Raw genomic sequence first — 22,599 nt, forward strand, 5'->3', positions numbered from 1 at the left:
TGAATTACTGCCCTGGAGACCGTATGCAGTTATGGACATTTCTGGCCTACTTGCATGTTCCAGGTCAGGGACTAAAGTATTAAAGCCAGAGGGTAGCCTTACAGCCAGACAACCAGTACTTTCATATGTAGATCAGGAACTGTACCGCTCTCAGTTCTCTCAGGACAGGTTCCCTTTAAGGTTTAAAAGTTGGCAAGACAAACACGTCCCTACTTTGTTGATCCTTCCCCTCTGCCGCTCTAATCCTCACTGCAGAATGGAAAACAGGAAGCAGCACAGTATTGGACAGAGGGCCGAAGCTACCTCAGTTAACCAGTAGGTGATTGGTTGCTAGGATGCTGGGTGGTCCTAGTAACCAATCACCAGCTTGCTAATATAAAGAGGTAACTTTGGCAGCTCACATCCTTCATCCAGTACTGTGCTGCCTCACGTTCTCCTGTACACCAGTCCAGTTTTAGAGTACATCAGTGTGCTGTACACCAGTAGGAGAGTGCTACCTACACAATGGTGTGGGTTTGTGTTTGCGTGTGTGTGTGTGGGGGGGTCAGACACTACAGTGGGGGGAAAGATGGAAAGCGGGGCAGAGGACACTACCGCGCGCCTCGAGGGGCGGAAGACACTACCGCGCGCCTCGAGGGGCGGAAGACACTACCGCGCGCCTCGAGGGGCGGAAGACACTACCGCGCGCCTCGAGGGGCGGAAGACACTACCGCGCGCCTCGAGGGGCGGAAGACACTACCGCGCGCCTCGAGGGGCGGAAGACACTACCGCGCGCCTCGAGGGGCGGAAGACACTACCGCGCGCCTCGAGGGGCGGAAGACACTACCGCGCGCCTCGAGGGGCGGAAGACACTACCGCGTGCCTCGAGGGGCGGAAGACACTACCGCGTGCCTCGAGGGGCGGAAGACACTACCGCGTGCCTCGAGGGGCGGAAGACACTACCGCGTGCCTCGAGGGGCGGAAGACACTACCGCGTGCCTCGAGGGGCGGAAGACACTACCGCGTGCCTCGAGGGGCGGAAGACACTACCGCGTGCCTCGAGGGGCGGAAGACAGTATATAGTACATTACTGGGGGGGGGGGGGGGATGATGTGAAAGCGGCAGAAGACACTATTGTGGGGGTGGGCAATTCACACTATTGTGGGGTTGATGTTAAGGGGCAGAGGACAATACTGTGACACATTAGGTGTTCTCCATGCTGTCTTTATATTGGGGGCTTGATAGTTATTTTTTTTCTAAAACAGGGTGCCGTCCCCTCGGGGACCTTCGATTTCCTCCATGTTGTCCAGGTGGATCTCAACCTCTGAAAGGTTGCCTATCCCCGCTTTAAGGCCATTTATCTTGTGAGTCACACATTGGTACCCGAACCTGTAGCCAGGAGGGTAACACCACCATTCAAACCCTGCAGCATTTACCTTTTAAGGTTACTTCTCATACATTAACCTGCTCCTTGATGAGGTCAATCCTGAGCTCCCCTCCTCCTGGGAGCTGTTTAAAACACCTCTGTATGTAACTGGCAGTGTCTAATTCATGTTAGCTAATCAATTCTGGGGTGTAGGGTGCAGAGGTCTTGGAAACAGTGGAGACTTTATGTAAATCCTGCAAGTAGTATTGAAAAAAAAAAAGTATTTTATTGTTTTAAATGAATATCTGGTAGGTTTTCAGATGGGCCCGGAGTTCTGCTTTAATCTTCCAGTAAAGATTTTCAGCAGCTGAAGGAAACCCACACAAACACAGGAAAGAAGGCTATGCGGAGAGTGTCCTTGGTGGCAACTGAAACTAGGACTCGCAATGCACAAATCCCAACCCCACACAGACAAATCTGTTTACTTGTAGAATGAAGTTGTTGGTGATTCAGCTGGCTGGTATCTATCCAAAGCCGATCTCTCATTGGACTGACCCTTTCAGAATGAGCCGTGTAGAAAACGAAAGCTTTCATGGTTTTCATGACTTTATACTTGAACAAACCTGGCACTGGTGCACGACACACGCCAGCGCCACTGAAATAGTTAAATGATTTTGTAGGGCAGAGAGATGCAGCTCCGAAGGTGGGCTCATTAGTACTGGAAAGCAAGCTGTTGCCAGGCGATTTGACATTTCAGAAAAAACAGGAGATGCCTGAGCAACTGGCAGTGCCAAGCCAGAAGCACAGAGACTGCCACAGCCGTGCCGGATTAACTCCTTGCTGTTCTGCGGCTCACAAGCACAGAGGAGAACAGCGAGATAGTACATACATGCACACACATAAAGCAATCTCTAGATTTTCTAAAGGGAAAAAATTGTGTATTTTCAGTGAGCACCAGATTTACAGCTATTACTGCAATGTATTGTTTATGTTGAAAGTAGTTTTTGACATGATTTTAGCATTTCCACATGCTTGCTCTTCCAGGTTTATTATCTTAATAAATATAGCAATGTGTGAATTAGCCAAAACAAAAAACAATATTCACTTCTCTTCTTAATAGTGAATGAGATAAGATGAAACCTGCCACATGGGGAGTGCATGGTTTTTAACGAGTTGTGGTAAAGTACAACCACTGTGTACTACTACTAAACAAGAAGCATACGTACATAGTTACTATAGATACAAATAAAGGCTCTTAACAAGAAGCATTCAATAGCAACCAGAATAAGACGATTAAAATAGATAATGGTATACCTTAGAGCTAGCCGTTGTCACTAGAGGGTACCTGTAAATTAAGGCAAGATCAGATGGTCACACTGGGGGGCATGCTACAGATGTCTCCAGCATGGCTCATCTGGGGAAATCTCTAGTAACTGGACAAGGTTTTCTGACTTTTCTAAATGATACATTTCAATGGTTGCCTCAAACATTGGATCAAGGTGGCCATAAATGGCTGCATCACAACACGAACCATCATTTTCCACCTGTTCTCCTTATTTGTACTAGTCTTTTTCTGCAGTCTTGGCCTTTAAAGAAATTATACACAGGGGAATTCATAAAAAGTGTCTAAGACACTCTTTGGAATTCCGACGTGCCTTTACATGACGGATGTTGGTGCGGGCAACAAATTCATGTACCTGTTATAGACAGATATATGAATCTGGGCGATTGCATGGAGGCTGCAGTGTCCATACATCACCTGTCAGACAGTGCAGCAGAGGGGAGTTTTGTACATGGGGGGCAGAGTCATGTTTGGGAAGCTGAGACACTAGTCCTCCATCAGGTTCACTCCCCTTGTGATTGACAGCAGGCAATGGGGGATTCGGGTCTCAGACCTAACGGGGAATTCGGGTCTCAGACCTAACGGGGAATTCGGGTCTCAGACCTAACGGGGAATTCGGGTCTCAGACCTAATGGGGAATTCGGGTCTCAGACCTAATGGGGAATTCGGGTCTCAGACCTAATGGGGAATTCGGGTCTCAGACCTAATGGGGAATTCGGGTCTCAGACCTAATGGGGAATTCGGGTCTCAGACCTAATGGGGAATTCGGGTCTCAGACCTAATGGGGAATTCGGGTCTCAGACCTAATGGGGAATTCGGGTCTCAGCTTCCCTATCAGCTCAGCCCACTGCAGCATCACTGGCTGCTGACAATAAAAAAGGAAACTCTGCTCTAGGTAAATGATAATAGACAGGTGTGTAGATATCTGGGGAAAAGGACTCCTCCTACGGGTGCATGCCTCGGCTCACTGGCCGTGTGGAAGTAGAGAAAAGATTGGGGTGGCAGCACTCCAAATACCAAAAAGTCCCTTTTATTAGAAATATAAAAACGTGGAAAACCTCAGGATAGTAGCAAACAATAGCAGGTAGACGCAGTGGCTCTGTGCTTACTCATTACACCAATGTACTCCTCTGTCGATCTTTAACTAAGGTAACACCCTCCTGTATGCGGCACAGGTGTAAGTGACGTCAGAGGAATATATTAAAGTTCAACAGCTGTATGTCTTGGTATACACAACACATGATAAATCTGAAATAATCATTCCATAACTGAAACCAAATAGACAGAAGAAGCCAAACCAACGGAAATGACAGACAAAACAAATGTAAATGCATTAGTTGCAAAATAGCACCAAAAATGTAAAATAAAGATAAAGTGAAAATAATAATGAAGAATAAAACAATAAGAATGAAAATAAATATGAAGATAAAAATATACCAAAATAAATCCACCAAAATAATACCAAGCATCCAAAATAAGGGATACGGGTATAGTGTAACATAAGAACTAAATCCATAATTCAATATAGCCTGTCATGTTATTGATGGAAATTATAACAAAAATTAAATAAAAAAAAAATTAAATAAAAAGCTCTCTCTCTCTATATAGAGATTATATATATTTCATGCTGCTCCTTGGGCTTCAACTAAGTTGCAGATGCAGAACAAGTATACAGTTTAGGAATTCTGACTTCACTGGCTGCATACTTGTTTTAGGTCTGTGACTAAAACTTGATAGCTGGAAAATATCATTTTCAGAGAGGAAGTCAGCAGTGTTATCCTCCATACTTCTTTCACGGCAGGTTTCCTTTATATGCCAACCTGCTGGGAAGTCAGATGCCACTGAGAAATCTTTGCTGGTAAATGTCTATTCTATAGTATAATATATATATATATATGTATATATATACACACACATACATACACACATACGTGAACAAGATAGGAGGAAGTGGATAGTTATTACACAAGAATATCCATTGCAACTATCTAGCAATGGACAAGATTAGGAGAAGACAACCCATAGGGTAGGGTCTCCTCTACTTACTGATACACTGTATTGTAAAATTACAAATGTTCAGAAGACCAGTGAACAGTTCACTTGCTACTTATCCCCAGCACCCTGCATCTTCCCACAAAGACAGCATAAAATGGGGGGCAGACTATATTACAAGCAATGAAAATGGTTTTATATTAAATCTGATCAAAAGTGTGAAGTGTAAATAGTGCTAAAGAAGCAAAAAATGGTGGGGCAGGCTGGGCCAGAGAATCAGAAGTGAACAGACACAAAAGTAAATGATCACTCCCCTGCATCCAACTATACTGGCCAGGAAGTGAAAGCAGCAGCACCCAGACTGGGAGAAGGATGGATAGTTTGAACAGGCCAACCTCTACAGCACTGGCCAGTTCCCTGTCAATAGAAAGCTGGTAGCTTACTAGAAGGAAAATTAGGCAGTGATGACCTCATCAGCAGGGTGATGTTTCTTCATTGTAAATTCAGCAGGCCTGGGGTAGGTCAGTGACCAAGCTGTATTCCTTATTTGCAGCAAAGTTACCAACCTGACGATGCTGTCTGGCAGGGGTGCATGGTTCATAAGATTCAGTGAAAAGAATTACAATTTAAGTTTAAGAAGTGGAGTTTGAGTGAGATTTACAAAAAAAATTTAAAAAAACACAACAGCAGCAAAAAAGAAAGGGGGCTGAAAATTTTAAAGGGAACCATTCCTAATGCAGGGTAAACAAAGATCAAATTTCCGCCAGAGTTTCAATATGTTTGAAACCTCTCTGTTCAATTGGCTTCTGTCAAAAAGTCCTGCTAGAAAACCTTCACTCGATCAGCCACTGCAGCCATTGGCTGAGTGTATTTTGACAGGGAAGGAGTCTCCACTGCCAAAGTACAAAAGCGCAGGGAGGGAGATGCCTGCATCCACCTCACTGCTTGAACAAAAACAAAAAACAAACTCATAGCGTGTGTAACCAGCTTAAAGTTTTTTTAAAACCCACATCTTTAAAAACAATCAATAAATAGTGTATTACATGCTGTTTATACTCAGTCACTATGGAATTTGTTTTCTGTATTCTGCAAAAAAAAAAAAAAAAACCTGGTTAATCCTCCAGGCTGGAGGGGCATGACACAGCCTGTGATTGGCAGAAATCTGGCCATACCATGTTATTGCCAAAAAAAAAAGGATTTGATGTAAAATATATATTTGTATGATTTAAAAAACAGTTTATTGAAATTAATCATTTATTTTTATTCCATATCTCAAAGGCTGTTTTTCTTTAAACATGTGACCATGTTTATGTGACCAAACGTGACCGTGAAAAAAATGTAGTTAGATTTTTTTTATTATTATTAAAATAATTACAGTGTTGTGTTAAAAAAAATAAATAATTACAGTGCCATCCTCCACATAGAGAAACAGAATGGACAATGTAAATTAAACAGTGTGTTAGTATCACTTTAAGGCTTCATGTGTATGTGTTTTAGCGTGTCGTGTTTAGGGCAGCCCATTCAATTCAATGTGCGAGAATCACACAAAAGAAGTGAATGACCGCGCCCCCCTTTTTTTAAAGAAAATCATGACATCAAAATGCATGGCACATTGTTACCATACATGTTGGTTCACGATTTCACATATTATGGCAAGTTGGCATTGTTGGGGTCCCTTTTTTTTGCCTGCAAAAGTGATGCGTGTTGATTTTGCATTTCCTCAACACACAGATGAGAACCTAGACCAGTGGTCACCAAACTGCGGCCCTTTGCTTGCCTTTATCTGGCCCTTGGGGCATTCTTCTCCCACTGATAAAAGACACTTCTGCCAACTGACATCAACAATGGGGCACTTTTCTCCACCTTATACCAAACGTGGCGATGTTAACTCCTACTGATGTCGGGGCAATTTCCACTCTCGCTGGCAACATTCTGGCCCCCTAAATTCTGAAGAACAAAAAACTGGTCCTTTATTTAGAAGGTTTGGAGACCCCAGACCTAGACTAAGAGAAGGCTGTATTTCTAATTTTGTCAAGTTATTCCTCTTGTGTTAATACTTTGAATTACTAACCTAGATCAAGTGGCAGATGGCTTCCGACTTTACTTTTCTGATAAGCATGGTTGTTTTGTGTCTGCACCTCAATGTACTGAGTCCATGTCAGCATAACAGCCAGGCAACTAGCATTCTGAGAAGCAGGTCAGCAATGGCATCCACATTTAAAGATGGCTTGATCTCATTTTAATTAAAATTCAGCGAGCAGTGCCCCAAAACCAAAGAGTGCCAGCAAAAGTCCAGGTCCAGAAGAAGGAAGTCATGCCAAGCTCATGTACTGAAGGACAAGAAAGGACCAAGGCCCAGAAGGGAACGAGAAGGATTACATAGAGCCAAAGCAATGTAGAATCGCAAACAAGTCAAGTCCTACTAAGTAAAGCAGACCAAACATCAAACATAGAACTAAAAAAAAGTGTCATGAAAAGCAGAGAAAGAGCAAGGACAGGCCCGAACCCCCCCCCCCCCCCCCCAGCACTGGCCAGGCCCCACTATCAGTATAAAGTAAGCAGCACACTCAGCAGAGCGAGCCTTGAGGGGGCTTTATCGCACAGCTGTGTATGCAGACCCTCCCCAGTCACACACTGAGCACATCCAGAGGATCAGGCTTCTTTAAACAGGATTTGAGCCCCTCCTAATAGGATTAGGAGTGTGGAGCTGGCTGATAATCCAGACCTCGCCACAACACAGGCAAATAAAAATAGGTGGAAGGCATGAAAGGCACCGAGCGCTATCTCTGCTCTGCACTCACAAAGACACCGCGTTCCGTCATACAAGCCAAGGGAGAGGCCAACACAATTATACTGCAAACAAGTCTGATACGCCATTTTTCCTTGTGATGCTGAAGGACAGTACACACCTCAGTCAGGGGGTAAAAAACACACTATTGGCCATGGTGGCATTTTTGGTGGGGGAACCATAAATGTTTATGGAGACAGAAAGCTGATCACCATCTCCTGTAGACATCCAATTACTCAGTAAGTAATTATTTTGTTACTACCAACTTCCTGCCAACTGTTCCATCCTATTCCATATACTACACTCACAAAAACAGCTTACAGGAAAGCTGTGCCGATAGAAATATTCACCACTTCTGAAAGTCCCAGTGTTATTGATCCACTGGCTTCAGTATTTTCTGAGCTTGTTCCGAGTCAGGGACTTAACTCAGGAACTTACTTTTACAACCACTTTAAAAAAAAAAACGAAGCGTTTAATATCACTTGAGTTATGCTCCAGGTGCAATCCAGCATGTACGCCCCCCAATGAGATCCAGGTACAAGGTGCCAGATCATTTCTACTGGAATGTCGCAAGAAAAATGCACAAACCAGGATGCAAAAACAGCGTCGTTATTCAAAATCCAGCAGAACACGATGAGGTGTTTCAAAAGCCATGCTCTTTAACGTGAACAGTTTCTGCTGGCAATCCAATAAACACACCATTTTTGATTGAATCCTGGATTGTGTGATGTTCCTCAAAGCGTATGTCGAGGCAACTAAAAAAAATGATTTTAGTACATCTCAGGAATACCAGCATATTTTCCCAGGTTTTATTCCTATAAATAGGTACTGAACAACATCTGTTGATGTTCCAGAAATATAGTATACTCCTACCTTCCGCTTTGACATGACAACACAGCTCTGAATTCCTATGCACACGTCAGCCCTGCCTACGTCATTACTCATGGATTCCAAAACCCCCCCCCCAAAAAAACAGAACAGAAACCCACCCCCACCCCCCGCCCCCCAGGTTTGTTAATTTTGTTCTTGGCCACATCTCAGAGCTGGACTGAGGCTGGGTTCACATTTGTGTGATCACAGACATTGCATGTGATTTGCACCGCATTGCTGTGCAGATCGCATGCAATGTCTGTGCATTGCGAATTTAGCCATACAAAGTGTATGGCTGAAATCACATCGAAATGGTGCAGGACCCTTATTTTTTTTGGGGGTGTTCACATCTATGCAATCCGATTCCTGCACCAATTGACAGTTCACACTGTGATCTGATCTGAGGGTGTCATTAACTTTGCATTGACACCCACAGCGATTCACAGATGTCAGTCTGAACAGCCAGCAGGTGACATGCAATGCAGGAACCCGCACTGGAATCGCGCTGGTTCCTGCATATTTGTGAACCGATGTTCTATCGAATAGTGCCCTCCGTCAAAAAAGTGCCCGCACAAGCGCAGTACGGAAGGGCACTCTAGTTGATTTCCCTATCAGCTGGCGTGACGTCACCATAGCGCATGCGCACATCGTAGGAGGCATTTTTCAATGGGAGATACCATTTGACCTTTGATCAAGGTCGGTTGCAACTCGCCATTAGACACAGGCAAAACCCGCCGTTCAACAAACCAAACCCACCCTGAAACACAGACAAAACCCGACCAGGAGCACACTGTAAACCCGCCCCACAACAGCGAGGCACAATCTGACAACCATGGTCTCCCTCCACTGTTTGCATAGCTTTCAATTATGCCCGTCAAATGGTATCTCCTGTAAAAAAATGACTCCTACGATGTGCGCATGCGCTATGGTGACGTCATGTCATGCCAGCTGATCAGGAAATCAGCTGGAGATCTCTTCCGTACTGCGCATGCGCGGGCACTTTTCGATGGAGGGCACTATTTGATAGAACACCAGGACTATCTACTATCCAGGTTTTTACTAATGCACTATATGCTTCCTTTTATTACATAACGGACTTTTTTGTACTTGTATTACGCAGACTATTTCTCTCTGCTTTAGGTTTATGACACTTTTGATGTACTCCATTCCAGGGCAACTATTGGTTTGATTCGTTTTCATTGTAAAACTTGAAAACAATTCAATAAAAATACAATTATATATAAAAAAAAACAAAAAACAAAAACAAAAAAACAAAAACACACACACACACACACACACCCTTTCCTCAACTTGTGCACAGGCAGTTATCTCACAAGATTTCTGGCCAGATAAACAGGTATTTTTAGCGCTTACTAAACAGAAATGCTTTCAAATGGTACATTTATCAAATCAAAAGAGCAAATAAAAGAATTCCATTGTTAGGGAATACATACATTTTGAGGCCTCATGCACACTGGGCATAAAAAAAAAAAAAAAAAAAATACTGCTTATACGGGCTTTTGGCATCTTTTTCTTCAGCTTGTAAAAGCAACTCTGGTTAGCCCGTTTTGTCTATGCACATTTGACCGTTTAGTTTACAGGCATATTTGCACAGAAGTGTTTTCAGGCTCAAAAAAATAAAATAAACCATCACAAGTGTGCTTTTGAGAGGCGCTGTCGGGCAGAAAAACGCACCTGAACGCGGCGTTTAAGAGTGTTTGGCTTTTCAAGTGTGGATTGATTACAGTGAAAAATGACCAGAGAATAAGGTTTTGGAAAAAACACGTATAAAAGTAAATGCCCATAAACTCCCATAAGCTCTTGTTCACTATGAGCGTGTTTTTTTTTATGCTGCTTTTTCTGCCAAAGGTACTGGCATTTTTTTAGCTGCCTAGTATGGATGGACCCTAAAAAGAAAGTGTGTTACTTGAAGAGCTGTCCTGTAGTACAGAAAAGGACCTCAGCAGCTGTAGTCTTTCTTCACACTCCTCCCTACTTGGTCTGTTTCCATGATCCCAATGTACCCCTTTACAATCCTTTAGGGATATCTCCGCCTTTATACATTATGCATTTTTTTTTTTTTTATAGAATTGAGGTGGATTGGAACCCCTGTCAGTTTTTATTGCTGTCTGTAACCCCGTTTAAGGAGATCTGCCCTCTCTATTTGTCCCGTTTACCATTATCATTGAAAGTAAAAGAAAATCCCAAATTTTGGGTTGTCTCCAGAAAAGAAATAGAAGGGAAATCTTCCAATGGGGACACTAGTTCTCGTGACCTGGGGGTCCCCAAGGAATTCCCTTAATTTGCAGGGATTTCCTCTCACTTCCTGTTTAGCTATGGGACAGGAAGTGAAGGGAAATCTCCACAATGGGACACAGATGGCGAAAAAAAAAAAATCTGATAAGGGTTATAACACCCCCCTTGCGCTGCTCTAGCTAAAATAAAAAATAAAAAAAAAGGTTTTCCTATAGTTCTACTTTAACTCAGCTAAGCTATAAACAGACAGCATGTCAGGGCTTTCTTCTAAATCCCCGATATATTTTGGCTGTTCGTTCCACCTTAAAGTGGTTGTAAACCCTTTATGACCACTTTTTGCTACAGGTAATCCTAAAATAAAGGCTTACCTGTAGTTACACTGGATATCTCCTAAACCTGCATGATTTAGTAGGAGATATCCCCTGTATTTGCATGTGCCAACATCATCGGCACATGCGCACTGACATAATGGCAGTACGTGCCGCTGCTTCAGTTAGACTGTGCCGTTACCGGCGGCACGCGCGCGCGGGAGTGACATCATCGCGGCTCCGGCCAATCACAGCGCCGGAGCCCGCGATACCCGGAGGTAACTCCGGGAGCAATGTCGCCGGCCGGAGCGGTGTACGAGGACCTCGATCTCAGGTAAGTAATTCATAATGAGCTAGTATGCTATGAATACCAACTCATTATGCCTTGGTCTTGCAGGTTTTATTTTATTTTTGTTTTTTTTGGGGGTGGAGGAGGGGGGTTTACAACCACTTTAAAGTGATATTAAAGCCTTGTTAAAAAGAAGTTATACTTACCTGCTCTGTGCAGTGGTTTTGCCCAGAGCAGCTCCGATCCTCTTCTTCTCGGGTCGGGTAATGGAAATGAGGTACAACGAGAATGTAAAGTGATCAAAAATTTCTTGTAAACATAAAATATGCATGGACTAAAAATATGGTTATGAACACATTGGAATTCTGTGTTAAATATATAGAGCCAAGTGGGCACTTTGTTTTGCAGAGAGGACCGCCATTTATCTAAAACGATATCAGAATTGTTTTATGTGACCATTTTAGACACAGAGAGCTTAGCAGGGCTCTTCTTAAAGCTACGTTAACCAAGCAGTCCCTTGCAGACAGCAGCTCTAGAGACCTCAATCATTTTAGCAGCTGTCCCCCTTGTAAAAAGCATTCTTTTGGAAAGGAGACTTGGCCCCCGCACAGACAGCCTGAGTGCCTTGTAAAAAGACATCAAACGATGGGCACCGCTCCACCTCTCCAGGACCCGAGTGACACAAGAGGAGACAGTGAGGGGGCTGACAAGCCCTTGATGGAATGGAGCAGAGCCTCCGAGCCTGGCCTGGCACGCAGAGCAGGTGCAACCACAGGGCCCAGCCAATACCCTCATTTCCACCACTGGGAGAATGCCTGGCATCGCCAGAGGTACAGTGCAAGGACTGGAGCCAAGCTAATGATGGGGGCTGCAAATCAGTGGGTGGGGTATTGTTGGCGTGTTTTGGGCAAACACAAAGAAAAAACCAAAAGATTTGGTTGGTGGGGGGGGGGGGGGATATATATGTGTTCATACAATATTTGGGAGGGGACTGAAGAAGACGACAAGCTCTCACAGATTGATCGTTTAGTAGCTAATGCAATTGTATTTTGCTGCGAAAACAAGAGGTCTAAGCTGGCAAGGAGGACTTATTTCTGGGAATACTTGAGGGCCAATTTGTCAGCCAATGGCCTGCCCTGGTTACATTAAATTGGCAAAGAAACCATATTGTATCAGTTAGCATTGTATTTTTTACCTTTTAATCAATGATGCATCCTCTGCACTATTTATTTTACATTATAGGGAATATAACAGAAGATGCTAGAACATGCAAAGGTGGGCTAAAATACCCAACTTTCCCAGGAGGACAGAAAGTCAGGAATTGTGGTAGATCTCACTGTCAGGGCCTCAACCATACCCAAAATATCCCTTTTAGGGCTGGACCAACCTTTTAAGCAGTTTGCATTATCATATACACTCACCGGCCACTTTATTAGGTACACCTTGCTAGTACCGGGTTGGACCCCCTTTTGCCTCCAGAACTGCCTTAATTCTTCTTGGCATAGATTCAACAAGGTGTTGGAATTCCTCAGAGATTTTGGTCCATATTGACATGATAGAATCACGCAGTTGCTGCAGATTTGTCAGCTGCACATCCATGATTCGAAACTCCCATTCCACCACATCCCAAAGGTGTTCTATTGGATTGAGATCTGGTGACTGTGGAGACCATTGGAGTACAGTGATCTCATTGTCATGTTCAAGAAACCAGTGGTGAGATGATTTGATCTTTGTGACATGGTGTATTATCCTGCTGGAAGGAGCCATCAGAAGATGTGTACACTGTAGTCATAAAGGGATGGACATGATCAGCAACAATACTCAGGTAGGCCGTGGTGTTTAAATGATCCTCAATTGGTACTAAGAGGCCCAAAAGTATGCCAAGAATATATCCCCCACACCATTACACCTCTACCACCACCAGCCTGAACTGTTGATACAAGGCAGGGTGGATCCATGTTTTCATGTTGTTTATGTCAAATTCTGACCCTACCATCTGAATGTCACAGCTGAAATCGAGTCTCATCAGACCAGGCAACGTTTTTCCAATCTTCTATTGTCCAATTTTGGTGAGCCTGTGTGACTTGTAGCCTCAGTTTCCTGTTCTTAGCTGACAGAAGTAGCACCCGGTGTGGTCTTTTGCTGCTGTAGCTCATCTGCTTCAAGGTTAGATATGCTGTGCTCTCAGAGATGGTATTCTGCATACCTTGGTTTTAATGAATAGTTATTTGAGTTACTGTTGCCTATTATCTCAAACCAGTCTGCCCATTCTCCTTGGACCTCCGACATCAGCAATTTTTATCTCACTGGATATTTTCTTTTTGTCGGACCATTCTGTGTAAACCCCAGAGATGGTTGTGCGTGAAAATCCCAATAGATCAGCAATTTTTCCAATACGCAGACCAGCCCATCTGGCACCAACCATGCCACGTTCACTTAAATCCCCTTTCTTCCCCATGCTGATGCTCGGTTTGAACTTCAGCAAGTCGTCTTCACTATGTCTAGATGCCTAAATGCATTGGGTTGCTGCCATATGATTGGCTGATTAGCAATTTGTGTTACCAAGCAATTGAACAGGTGTACCTAATAAAGTGGCCGGTGTATATCGAAAATACGATTGCAAAAAGGCTTTAGACTTCTTTTATTTATTTCCTGAACAAATTCTGCACTTTGGTACTGAGCTGGCTTTGATGGCAATATATAAACATTAGTAATCCACAATGCTTGGCAAAGATCTGCCCACATACAAAAGAAGGCTGGTAGAGCTTCATGTGCCAAGCTGTTTCTTACTCCAGTCTGGTCCAGCAGAGAACAACTATTGGCAAACGGCCACGGTAAGCACCAACTGGATTGAAAATGGCCACATAACATAGCACCAGATCAACTTTTACAACCTATTAAAGTAAAAAAAAAAAAAAAAAAATTCTAGTGATTTTATTAGTTCTCTCATTGCTAGGAAAGATCCACATACGTGTTTCTAGTGTTTACATAAAAAACAGTAACACATTTTTTGCAAGGTTGGTTAAAATGAACAACATGGTTTCCACCTAAAACCTAAACATAATGGTGCCTGTATGACTGGGGTGGGGGCATTAGACAGAAAGCCCCTTTGGGCCTCTGCAGTGATATCAGATCTATTCTCTAAAACTGATGTTGAATGTGTCAGTTCTAAATACCGTATATATTTTATAAAGATAATGGTCAGCTGGACAAAACGGCTTCCCCTCACCATCTTGCAGAGCCTGCTGGGACTTGTAGTTCCATAACAGCTGTCAGGATCTCAAAGCGATTTAACAGACTAGTTAACGGGGTACAAAGGAATGAACAGCTAACATTCCAGACCAACAGACTAGTTAACGAGGGCTATGAATGGGGGAAGGGAGATTCCAGACTGAGGTATGTAGGGAGATTACTTTTACAGAGCTATGGAACAGGTTGGAGCCATTGTAAACAACGGAGTTAAAAAAAAAAGCATTTAACCAGAAGTCATTTCTCTACTCGGTAGGAGGAAAAAAAAAAAAAAAAAAAGATGAATACAGAAGGCTGCATCTGATCAATGGCTGAAGTGTCAAGGAGCCCCTTTAAATATTTCTATGCAGATTTCGTAAGCACCGATTCCTATTATGTACTAAAAACGTGACTTGCATTGTGTTACCCTATGGAATTGACACCTGAATGTTACTTATGTTACCTTATTCTGTTAAAAACAATTAAAATATATTTGACTCTAAATATTTTTATGCAGAAGCAAATTTGCGTGTTCAAACTTACATATATGAAAAAAAACGTTCTAATGTGTCATCATTAAGTACAACCCACAGTATGTGATATTAATGTGATAAAGTCAACCAGAACATCACTTGTGACAACTGCACAGTATATGGCATATGAACAGACAGATCATTGGTGCACCGAAACGAAAATTCAGGATGCAATTGGTCGAAACCAAAATTTACGTTTTAATAAAAAAAAAAAAAAAAAACTATATTAATTTTCATAAATAATTGTATTATATTCTTTTTAGTCAATATCATGAATTTAAATGAATATGAATTGTTGGCCATTATTGGCACCGTGTTAAAAATCCTGCTTGCTGCATTTTTGGCGCATATTTAGCAAACCAAACCAAAAACGCACCTCCTCATTGAAATGCATTGAAAACGCAGCAAGAACGCATCAAAAATGCACCCGTGTTGAGTTTTTGATGCAACTTTTGAGTCACATGACCAATGAAAAACACAAAATAAGCAAGATAAAATCACAGCAAATCGCAGGCGTTTTCTGCAGCCATCATTTGCACTTTTTGCTCTTCTTTCGGCACAACACTTAAAATCTTATTGGCGGCCAAAGTTTCGATGCATCGCTAGAAATCATACAATCAGGGTGGGTCAAAAAGTTCCATCACGCTGGAAATTTGCTTTGAAGCATATGCTTGTCAATCTTGTTGAGGCTTGCTAGTTTGTTTTTTGCAAGCCTTAGGCCTCTTGCGCACAGGAATCATAGGTTACTGATGTTTAGTCAGGAACTTGTGATGCCCATGTGCAATGGGCCAAAAACTGTGTGTAAAGTCCTGTGTAATGGGGAGTATAGGCGAGTAAAAGTGAGTAAAACAAAAATAGCCTTGCTAGATTCTGCAGTATTGCTAGGTTTCTTCCTTCTTCTCTCAAGCATTGGCAGTTGGTGCTCAGTATTTGGGGGGGGGATGGACTACTCCCCTCCCCCTCCCTCACACCACCGACCAAAAAGTTGCAACACTCCCACCACGCCTCTCCTCCCCTCTCTCGGCCTGCCGCCTTCTATACATAGAAATCCCCATAGACATGTCGGCCCCCCATTAGTGCAATGTTTGCTCCGTTCACAGCCGCTCCAACCTCCACCAATCCCATCCCCGGAAAATTCCCAGCACACCCCCTCTGCTCATAGCCGTCCTTGTCTCCCTGGTCTGCTCCAAGACTCCTGTCCAATCGGGTCTCAGGAGCCGCCTTCATGATTGACCGGGGAGAAGAAACAGGAAGACAATAGCGAATATTAATTTGCTATTGTCACAACTGGGTGGGTTCAGGGTGCTGTGCTCTGCGCCCACCATTTTTTTGAAGCCAATTAGAGCCTCTGGCTCTAATCATGTGCTTTAAAAAAAAAAAAACAACAAAAAACATTGGAATCCATGCGTCCGGCGCCCAGCATGTAGATTAGGGGTCGGGCGCATGAATAAGGGGGGCTGCGCCCCTGCGTCCTTTATGGACGGGCTGCCCCTGCTCACAAGACAAAGGTTTAACTGGTTGCACAGAGATTTTAAAACCAAGCTTCATACTTCTCAATTCCATTTGCAGTAATCACTCATCATCCAATGCCTAGGACAGTCCCTGAATGCCCAATCCTCACCTTTGTGTGGAACTGAAGTGGGATCTAGCCATTTATGGCCACCCCAATAGATTTGGTGATAAACCAGAGCTGGCCATATGAGAGATGCTTCTTTGTTCCAACAAGTCATTTTAGATCTAATTAGATTTAACACGTGCTTAGGAAGATCACAGCTTTCAGTACAAATCCTTTTTCATTGGTTATTTGTGACATGTATACAATTACCATGAACAGAATGTTTGGTGATGGTCTACTAGAACGGCTGTATCACTTAAATACTTCCGGACCGCCCACTGTATAAAGCGGCGGTCCGCTTTAAAATAAAGTGGTCTCAGTGGCGGATTCGCCGCAAGATCCTTTTTATGGGCAGCAGGAGAGGGGCCGTGCTGCCCCCTCCCCCCTCTCCCAGCCGATACTATCCGATAACCGGGACAGATAGGCAGGTTGTCAAGTGAGGGCAAGATGGCCCCCACTCGACTATGCCCTTGGAGGACCGGAGTAACGTCAAACGTCACTTCCGCCCTGCAGCCTTAAAGAGCCCATTTTTTATTTTATTTTTTATTATTACTTTTAAGTGTAAATGTGAGATCTGAAGTCTCACATTAAAGAGGCCCTGTCATGCTTATTTCTATTACAGAGATGTTTACATTCTTTGTAATAGGAGTAAACGTGATCAAAAAATAAATACATTTTTAAGGGACAGTGCAAAAATAGAAAATAAAAGTAAAATAAATAAGAAAAAAAATATATAAAAATTTAAATCACCCCGTCCCGCTGAGCTCACGCGCAGAAGCGTCTGCATACGCAAGTCGTGCCCACATATGTAAATGGTGTTCAAACCGCACGTGAGATATCGCCGCGATCGTTAGAGCAAGAGCAATAATTCTAGCCCAAGAGCTCCTCTGTAACTTAAAACTGGTAAACTGGAAATTTTTAAACGTCGCCTATGGAGATACCAAAGTTTGACGCCATTCCACAAGTGGGCGCAGTTTTGAAGCATGACATGTTAGGTATCAATTTACTCTGCGTAACATTATCTTTCACAAGATAGAAAAAAATTGGACCAACTTTACCGTTTTCTTATTTTTTATTCAAAAAAAAAAAAAGTGCATTTTTCCAAAAGAAATTGCATTTGTAAGACTGCCGCGCAAATACGGTGTGACAAAGTTTTTCAACAACCTTTATTTTATTCTCTAGGGTCTCTGCTAAAAAAAAATATATATAATGTTTGGGGGTTCTAGGTAATTTTCAAGCAGAAAATACTGATTTTAACTTGTAAGCAACAAGTGTCAGAAATAGGCTTGGTCCATTAATGGTTAAGCCGGTCATAGACTGTTTGAATCTTGGACGGTTCAGCAGGGATGGCCGATATTCCAACCATGTATGGGCAGGCTGATTGATGGATCGACTTGAATACAACCAGCATGTCGGATTTTTAGGAAGCGGTTATTGCCAGCGACTATGGCCACTAGCAATAAACACTTTGTTCTCCCGGCAGACACAGCTTCCTGCACAGCAAAAGAAAACAAGTATAATGTATCCTGTCTCTTCGGATTCCACCAATATCAACTACAATGCAATTAAGTCTTTAGAAATTAGGCTTTGTATGAAACTCTAACATGTATTAGAGGCCAGAAGCAGCTGGAGTGATGAATGTGTGCACACAGAGGGTCAGTACACAGCTGCGGGAATGATGGCTGTGTCTGCCCATCGTCTCCGTTCTCTCTCCCCCTCCTCTCCCAGCTGGATGGATTTAGCAGGAGTCATTTCCCAGGTGAGAACTGAGATTCTCCAGACCAAAAGCAGTAACATCCCACACCATACAGCTCCACTGAGAGCATCAATGTCCTGACAGCTGCCTCAGCAGTCATGGCTTAAAGCATCAGTCCACCCAAGAGAACCGATATGGGTGTATACTGGTGGATTGAGTCAACCACAAGCTTCTTAGGTGTCTTGTGGACTCCAGAGAGATGATCCCAGCTAAGTCACTACAAAAGCCAGAAACACTGTTGCTCTTCAATTGTTTTATCATCCAAAAAGAATGACAAACCGAACGCAAGAGGGAAAGGGTCAGATTATAATGGCCAAAGCAGCTGGGCAGAGCCGGAAACACAGCGATCCAACGCGCACAGACCCAACGCGCACAGACCCAACACGCACAGACCCAACACGCACAGACCCAACACGCACAGACCCAACACGCACAGACCCAACACGCACAGACCCAACACGCACAGACCCAACACGCACAGACCCAACACGCACAGACCCAACACGCACAGACCCAACACGCACAGACCCAACACGCACAGACCCAACACGCACAGACCCAACACGCACAGACCCAACACGCACAGACCCAACACGCACAGACCCAACACGCACAGACCCAGCCACCAGTTCATAAGCAGGGATGTAAATCATCATTCCAGTACACACCAACATCTAGATAGAATTTTTTATTTTTTTTGGTTTCTATTGTATATTTATGTACAGGAAACCAAGCTCGTTCTAAAACTACCTAGTTTTTTTTTTCTGGTTCAGAATTGCTTAGTTATGAGCTACGGAGGAGGTGTCGCAGCACACAGGTTATAATTTATTTTAATTCTTCCACATGCGCCTGATTGTTAGAGGCATGAGGCCTGCATAAGGATAAGTTCTCTGTTTTTTTGTTTTTCAGAACAAAAAGGGTTTTTCTTCTGAAATCATACTGAATAACAAATGAAATGCAAATAGAGAACCATACACAAAGCCATATACACAAATCCATGAACACACAAGCAATTTGAATATTTCATTTCTCATTGCATGTCAGGAATAATCATCCATATTGTCAGGCAACTGAACAATCATGCCCGTTCCTGCACAGAAGTGGGGAATGGGTAAAGCGAAAAACATTAACAGAATGTGTTAGTTGGGAAAAATGACAACATATTGTCTAGGAATGAATCTAATTTATGAAAATGTGGAGTCTTGGCTCTCTAGTAAGTAATCTGCAGCGCCAAAATGCCACATTCTCAATAAATTAGGCCATGCGTCAGCTGAATCTTGCAAGCCATTAGTTGGACGTATGCATAACCAAGGAAGCAGAAACTACACTGTTAGGCCTCATGTACACTGCTGCTAAACTGACATTTAGAAGCAGTTGGGCATTTTTTTCCACTGCCCCTGAACTCTCCTCTGTTATCTTATCAGTACATGTACACAGGGTGGTTTACAGTCGTTTCTAGGCATTTGAGTTTAGAGGCATTTTTTGGAACGCAAAAAAAAAAAAAAATGCGTTCAAAAGCTAAGTTTACAGGCATTTCAAGCGCCTAAACGCGGTAATTCACGTTTCGTATAATGCAGGGAACATGAATGTGATTCCCAAGAACAATGCATGTACAACCTGGGGTGCAGCAGGGGCTCCAAACTAGGAATAAATGATAATGTATAATAATATATAACCCAAGTGGGGTAGAGCTAAAAGAGACCACTGAGCCAAGGTAATGTCATTATACAATACCATTTATTCCTAGATTGGAGCCCCTCCTTGGGAATCACATTTATGTTCCCTGCTTTGCTACAGACTCCACCTCAGCTCCCGGTACAGACATTTATGCTGGTCCAATTGCTCCAGTACAGATATCTTCACAAGCTGCTAACATGCAAGTAGCAGAGGAGATTAACACCCCTTTTTTCACAGCCACTCCTACCTCCACCGATCCCATCCCCTCCACTTCATGTCCCTGCTTCCCCTTAGTGGGTCATATGATCAAAAATGTTATGTGATGTTTATATCTCTCTACAGATTTTATATTATTGCGCATTCGCCCCTGAAGAGTGGCTTTATTGCCATGAAAGGCGTCAGGCTTACGATTGTAATTATTCTTTTCAGGTATCTATACAGCGCTGTCAATTTACGCAGCGCTTTACATATACACTGTACTCACTCCTGTCACTCCCTACCCTCAAAGAGCTTACAATCTAATGTCCCTAACCCACATTCATATACTAGGGTCAATTTAGACAGAAGCCAATTAACCTACCAGCATGTCTTTGGAGTGTGGGAGTACCCGGAGGAAACCCACGCATGATGCACATGTTTTATACTCATAGGCCACTACCTTGTGTTCTCAGGATTCTTTCACGGAGGATTATTTTTCCAACTACATTATGTACGATTTGACAATTATATGCTGATGGTTTGTAATATGCTGTTCATGTGTTTACCATACTCTATGTATCCATTGCTGCAAGTTATTGTTGTGCGTTTTAGACAATAAACACATTGCTCATTACCTTGTCTTACTTGTCAAGTCCCATCACAATACCTCATTCAAATTCCCGAAACCCTCTCTATGTACCATATTTAGGGATGGAAATGCATGGCAACATGCGTCTCATTTAAAGTCCCCCAAAAAAATGTTTTTCCTAACAGAAATAGAGATTCATAAGAACAGGCAACAAAGACCGCCTCATAAATATTCAGACAGTTGTATGCAATTGGTGGATGATAGAAAGAAGTCCTTACTTGCTATGAAGCACACACCATCCGCAGTGAGGATCCCCAGATCCCAGGCAGGCAGCACAGGTGTTATATCTCTGACAGCTCTCTACAGGAACACGGCTGACCTGTGGCAAGACAGTTTTTAGCAAATGGAAAAAGACAAAGCGAATAGCAAATGACAATCACCTGACCCATGAACATTGTAAAGAAGCCATTTTGTGTGCTGGCCAGGCAACCTACAGGGCACCAGACATTTTCTAGCCAGCAATTGTATTTCTTTTTTACTGAAATTATAAAAACTATTTTTTTTTATTTGAACAGCCAATAGGGTTCTCTTGTTCACATCTCTAATATACAATTGGGAAAATTACTATTTGATCCCCTGCAGATTTTGTAAGTTTGCCCACTTAAGAAATGAGGGGTCTATAGTTTTTATCATAGGTGTATTTTAAATGACAGAGGCAGAATATCAACCAAAAATCCAGAAAAAACACATCAACAAAATGTGAGTTGCAGTTCAGCGAGAAGAATAAGTATTTGATCCCCAAACAAAACATGACTTGGTAGAGAAACCCTTGTTGGCAAGCACAGAGGTAAGACGTTTCTTGTAGTTGGTTACCAGGTTTGCATACATCTCCAGAGGGATTTTGGTCCACTCTTCTTTGCAGATCTTCTCCAAATCCTTAAAGCGAATGTTAACACCCCCCAAAATGGATTCTGCTCCTTTAATGCATGTTTTTTGTCACAGTGCTTGTGCAGTGTCATTTGGCCCCCTGTAACACCTACAAAACATGGCTGATCCTGCCAGTTTCTACCCTCCCCTATGTAAACTGACCACAATGTATCATGGCTGCTGAGCCCTTGACACAGTGGTTAGTTTACGTGCCTCCGTCATCCGCAGTCTGCTTTCCTGTGTCCTCTACCCCCTCCCTCCCTGCCTGTAACTCGTGACAGTGCCCGCCCCCGTCCGCTCCTGCTGCTTGAACAACATGTATGCACCATTCGCACTGTCTCCTATTGCAGTGTCCCCCTGTGTGCGATTTATAAATATAAATGCTGTAAATACCCAATTTCAGAGCTGAGATCACATGACCGGCTGACTCTATTCCTCTCCCCCTCCCCTTCCAACTGATGTCAACGGGGGAATCTCAGCCCTGCCCACTGCATCTGTCAAACGGGGAGAGGAGAGAGCTGGCCGGGCATGTGATCGCGGTTCTCGGCTCTGAAATGAGGTATGTACAGCATTTATTTTTATAAATCACACACAGAGGGGGACACTGCAATAGGAGACAGCGCTGATGGTGCATACATGTTAGAGTGGCTTTACAACCACTTTAAGGTTTCTTGGCTGTCTCTTGCCAACTCGAAGTTTCAGTTCCCTCATAAATTTTCTATGGAGACCTTAATGTGCCATTTCCTGAGCCACTCCTTTGTCTTGGCGGTATGTTTTGGGTCATTGTCATGCTGGAAGACCCATTCATGACCCATCTTCAGTGTTCTGGCTGAGGAAAGAAGGTTCTCATCCAGGGTTTTACAATACATAGCACTGTCCATTGGCC

The 22,599-nt window shown here is 43.2% G+C and overlaps 1 protein-coding gene across 3 annotated transcripts in view; it reads right to left on the reverse strand.

Moving 5' to 3' along the window:
- PLXNA3 (plexin A3) overlaps nt 1–22,599 on the reverse strand; it is a 233,310-nt gene that overhangs the window by 84,410 nt on the left and 126,301 nt on the right. For all 3 annotated transcript variants that reach the window (XM_073599797.1, XM_073599798.1, XM_073599800.1), the window contains exon 5: nt 21,065–21,165. In XM_073599797.1, the coding sequence (XP_073455898.1) occupies nt 21,065–21,165 (101 nt within the window). The remainder of the gene's footprint in view (nt 1–21,064; nt 21,166–22,599) is intronic.

Source organism: Aquarana catesbeiana, linkage group LG09 (assembly GCF_042186555.1).
Source record: "Aquarana catesbeiana isolate 2022-GZ linkage group LG09, ASM4218655v1, whole genome shotgun sequence".
Lineage (NCBI taxonomy): Eukaryota > Metazoa > Chordata > Amphibia > Anura > Ranidae > Aquarana > Aquarana catesbeiana.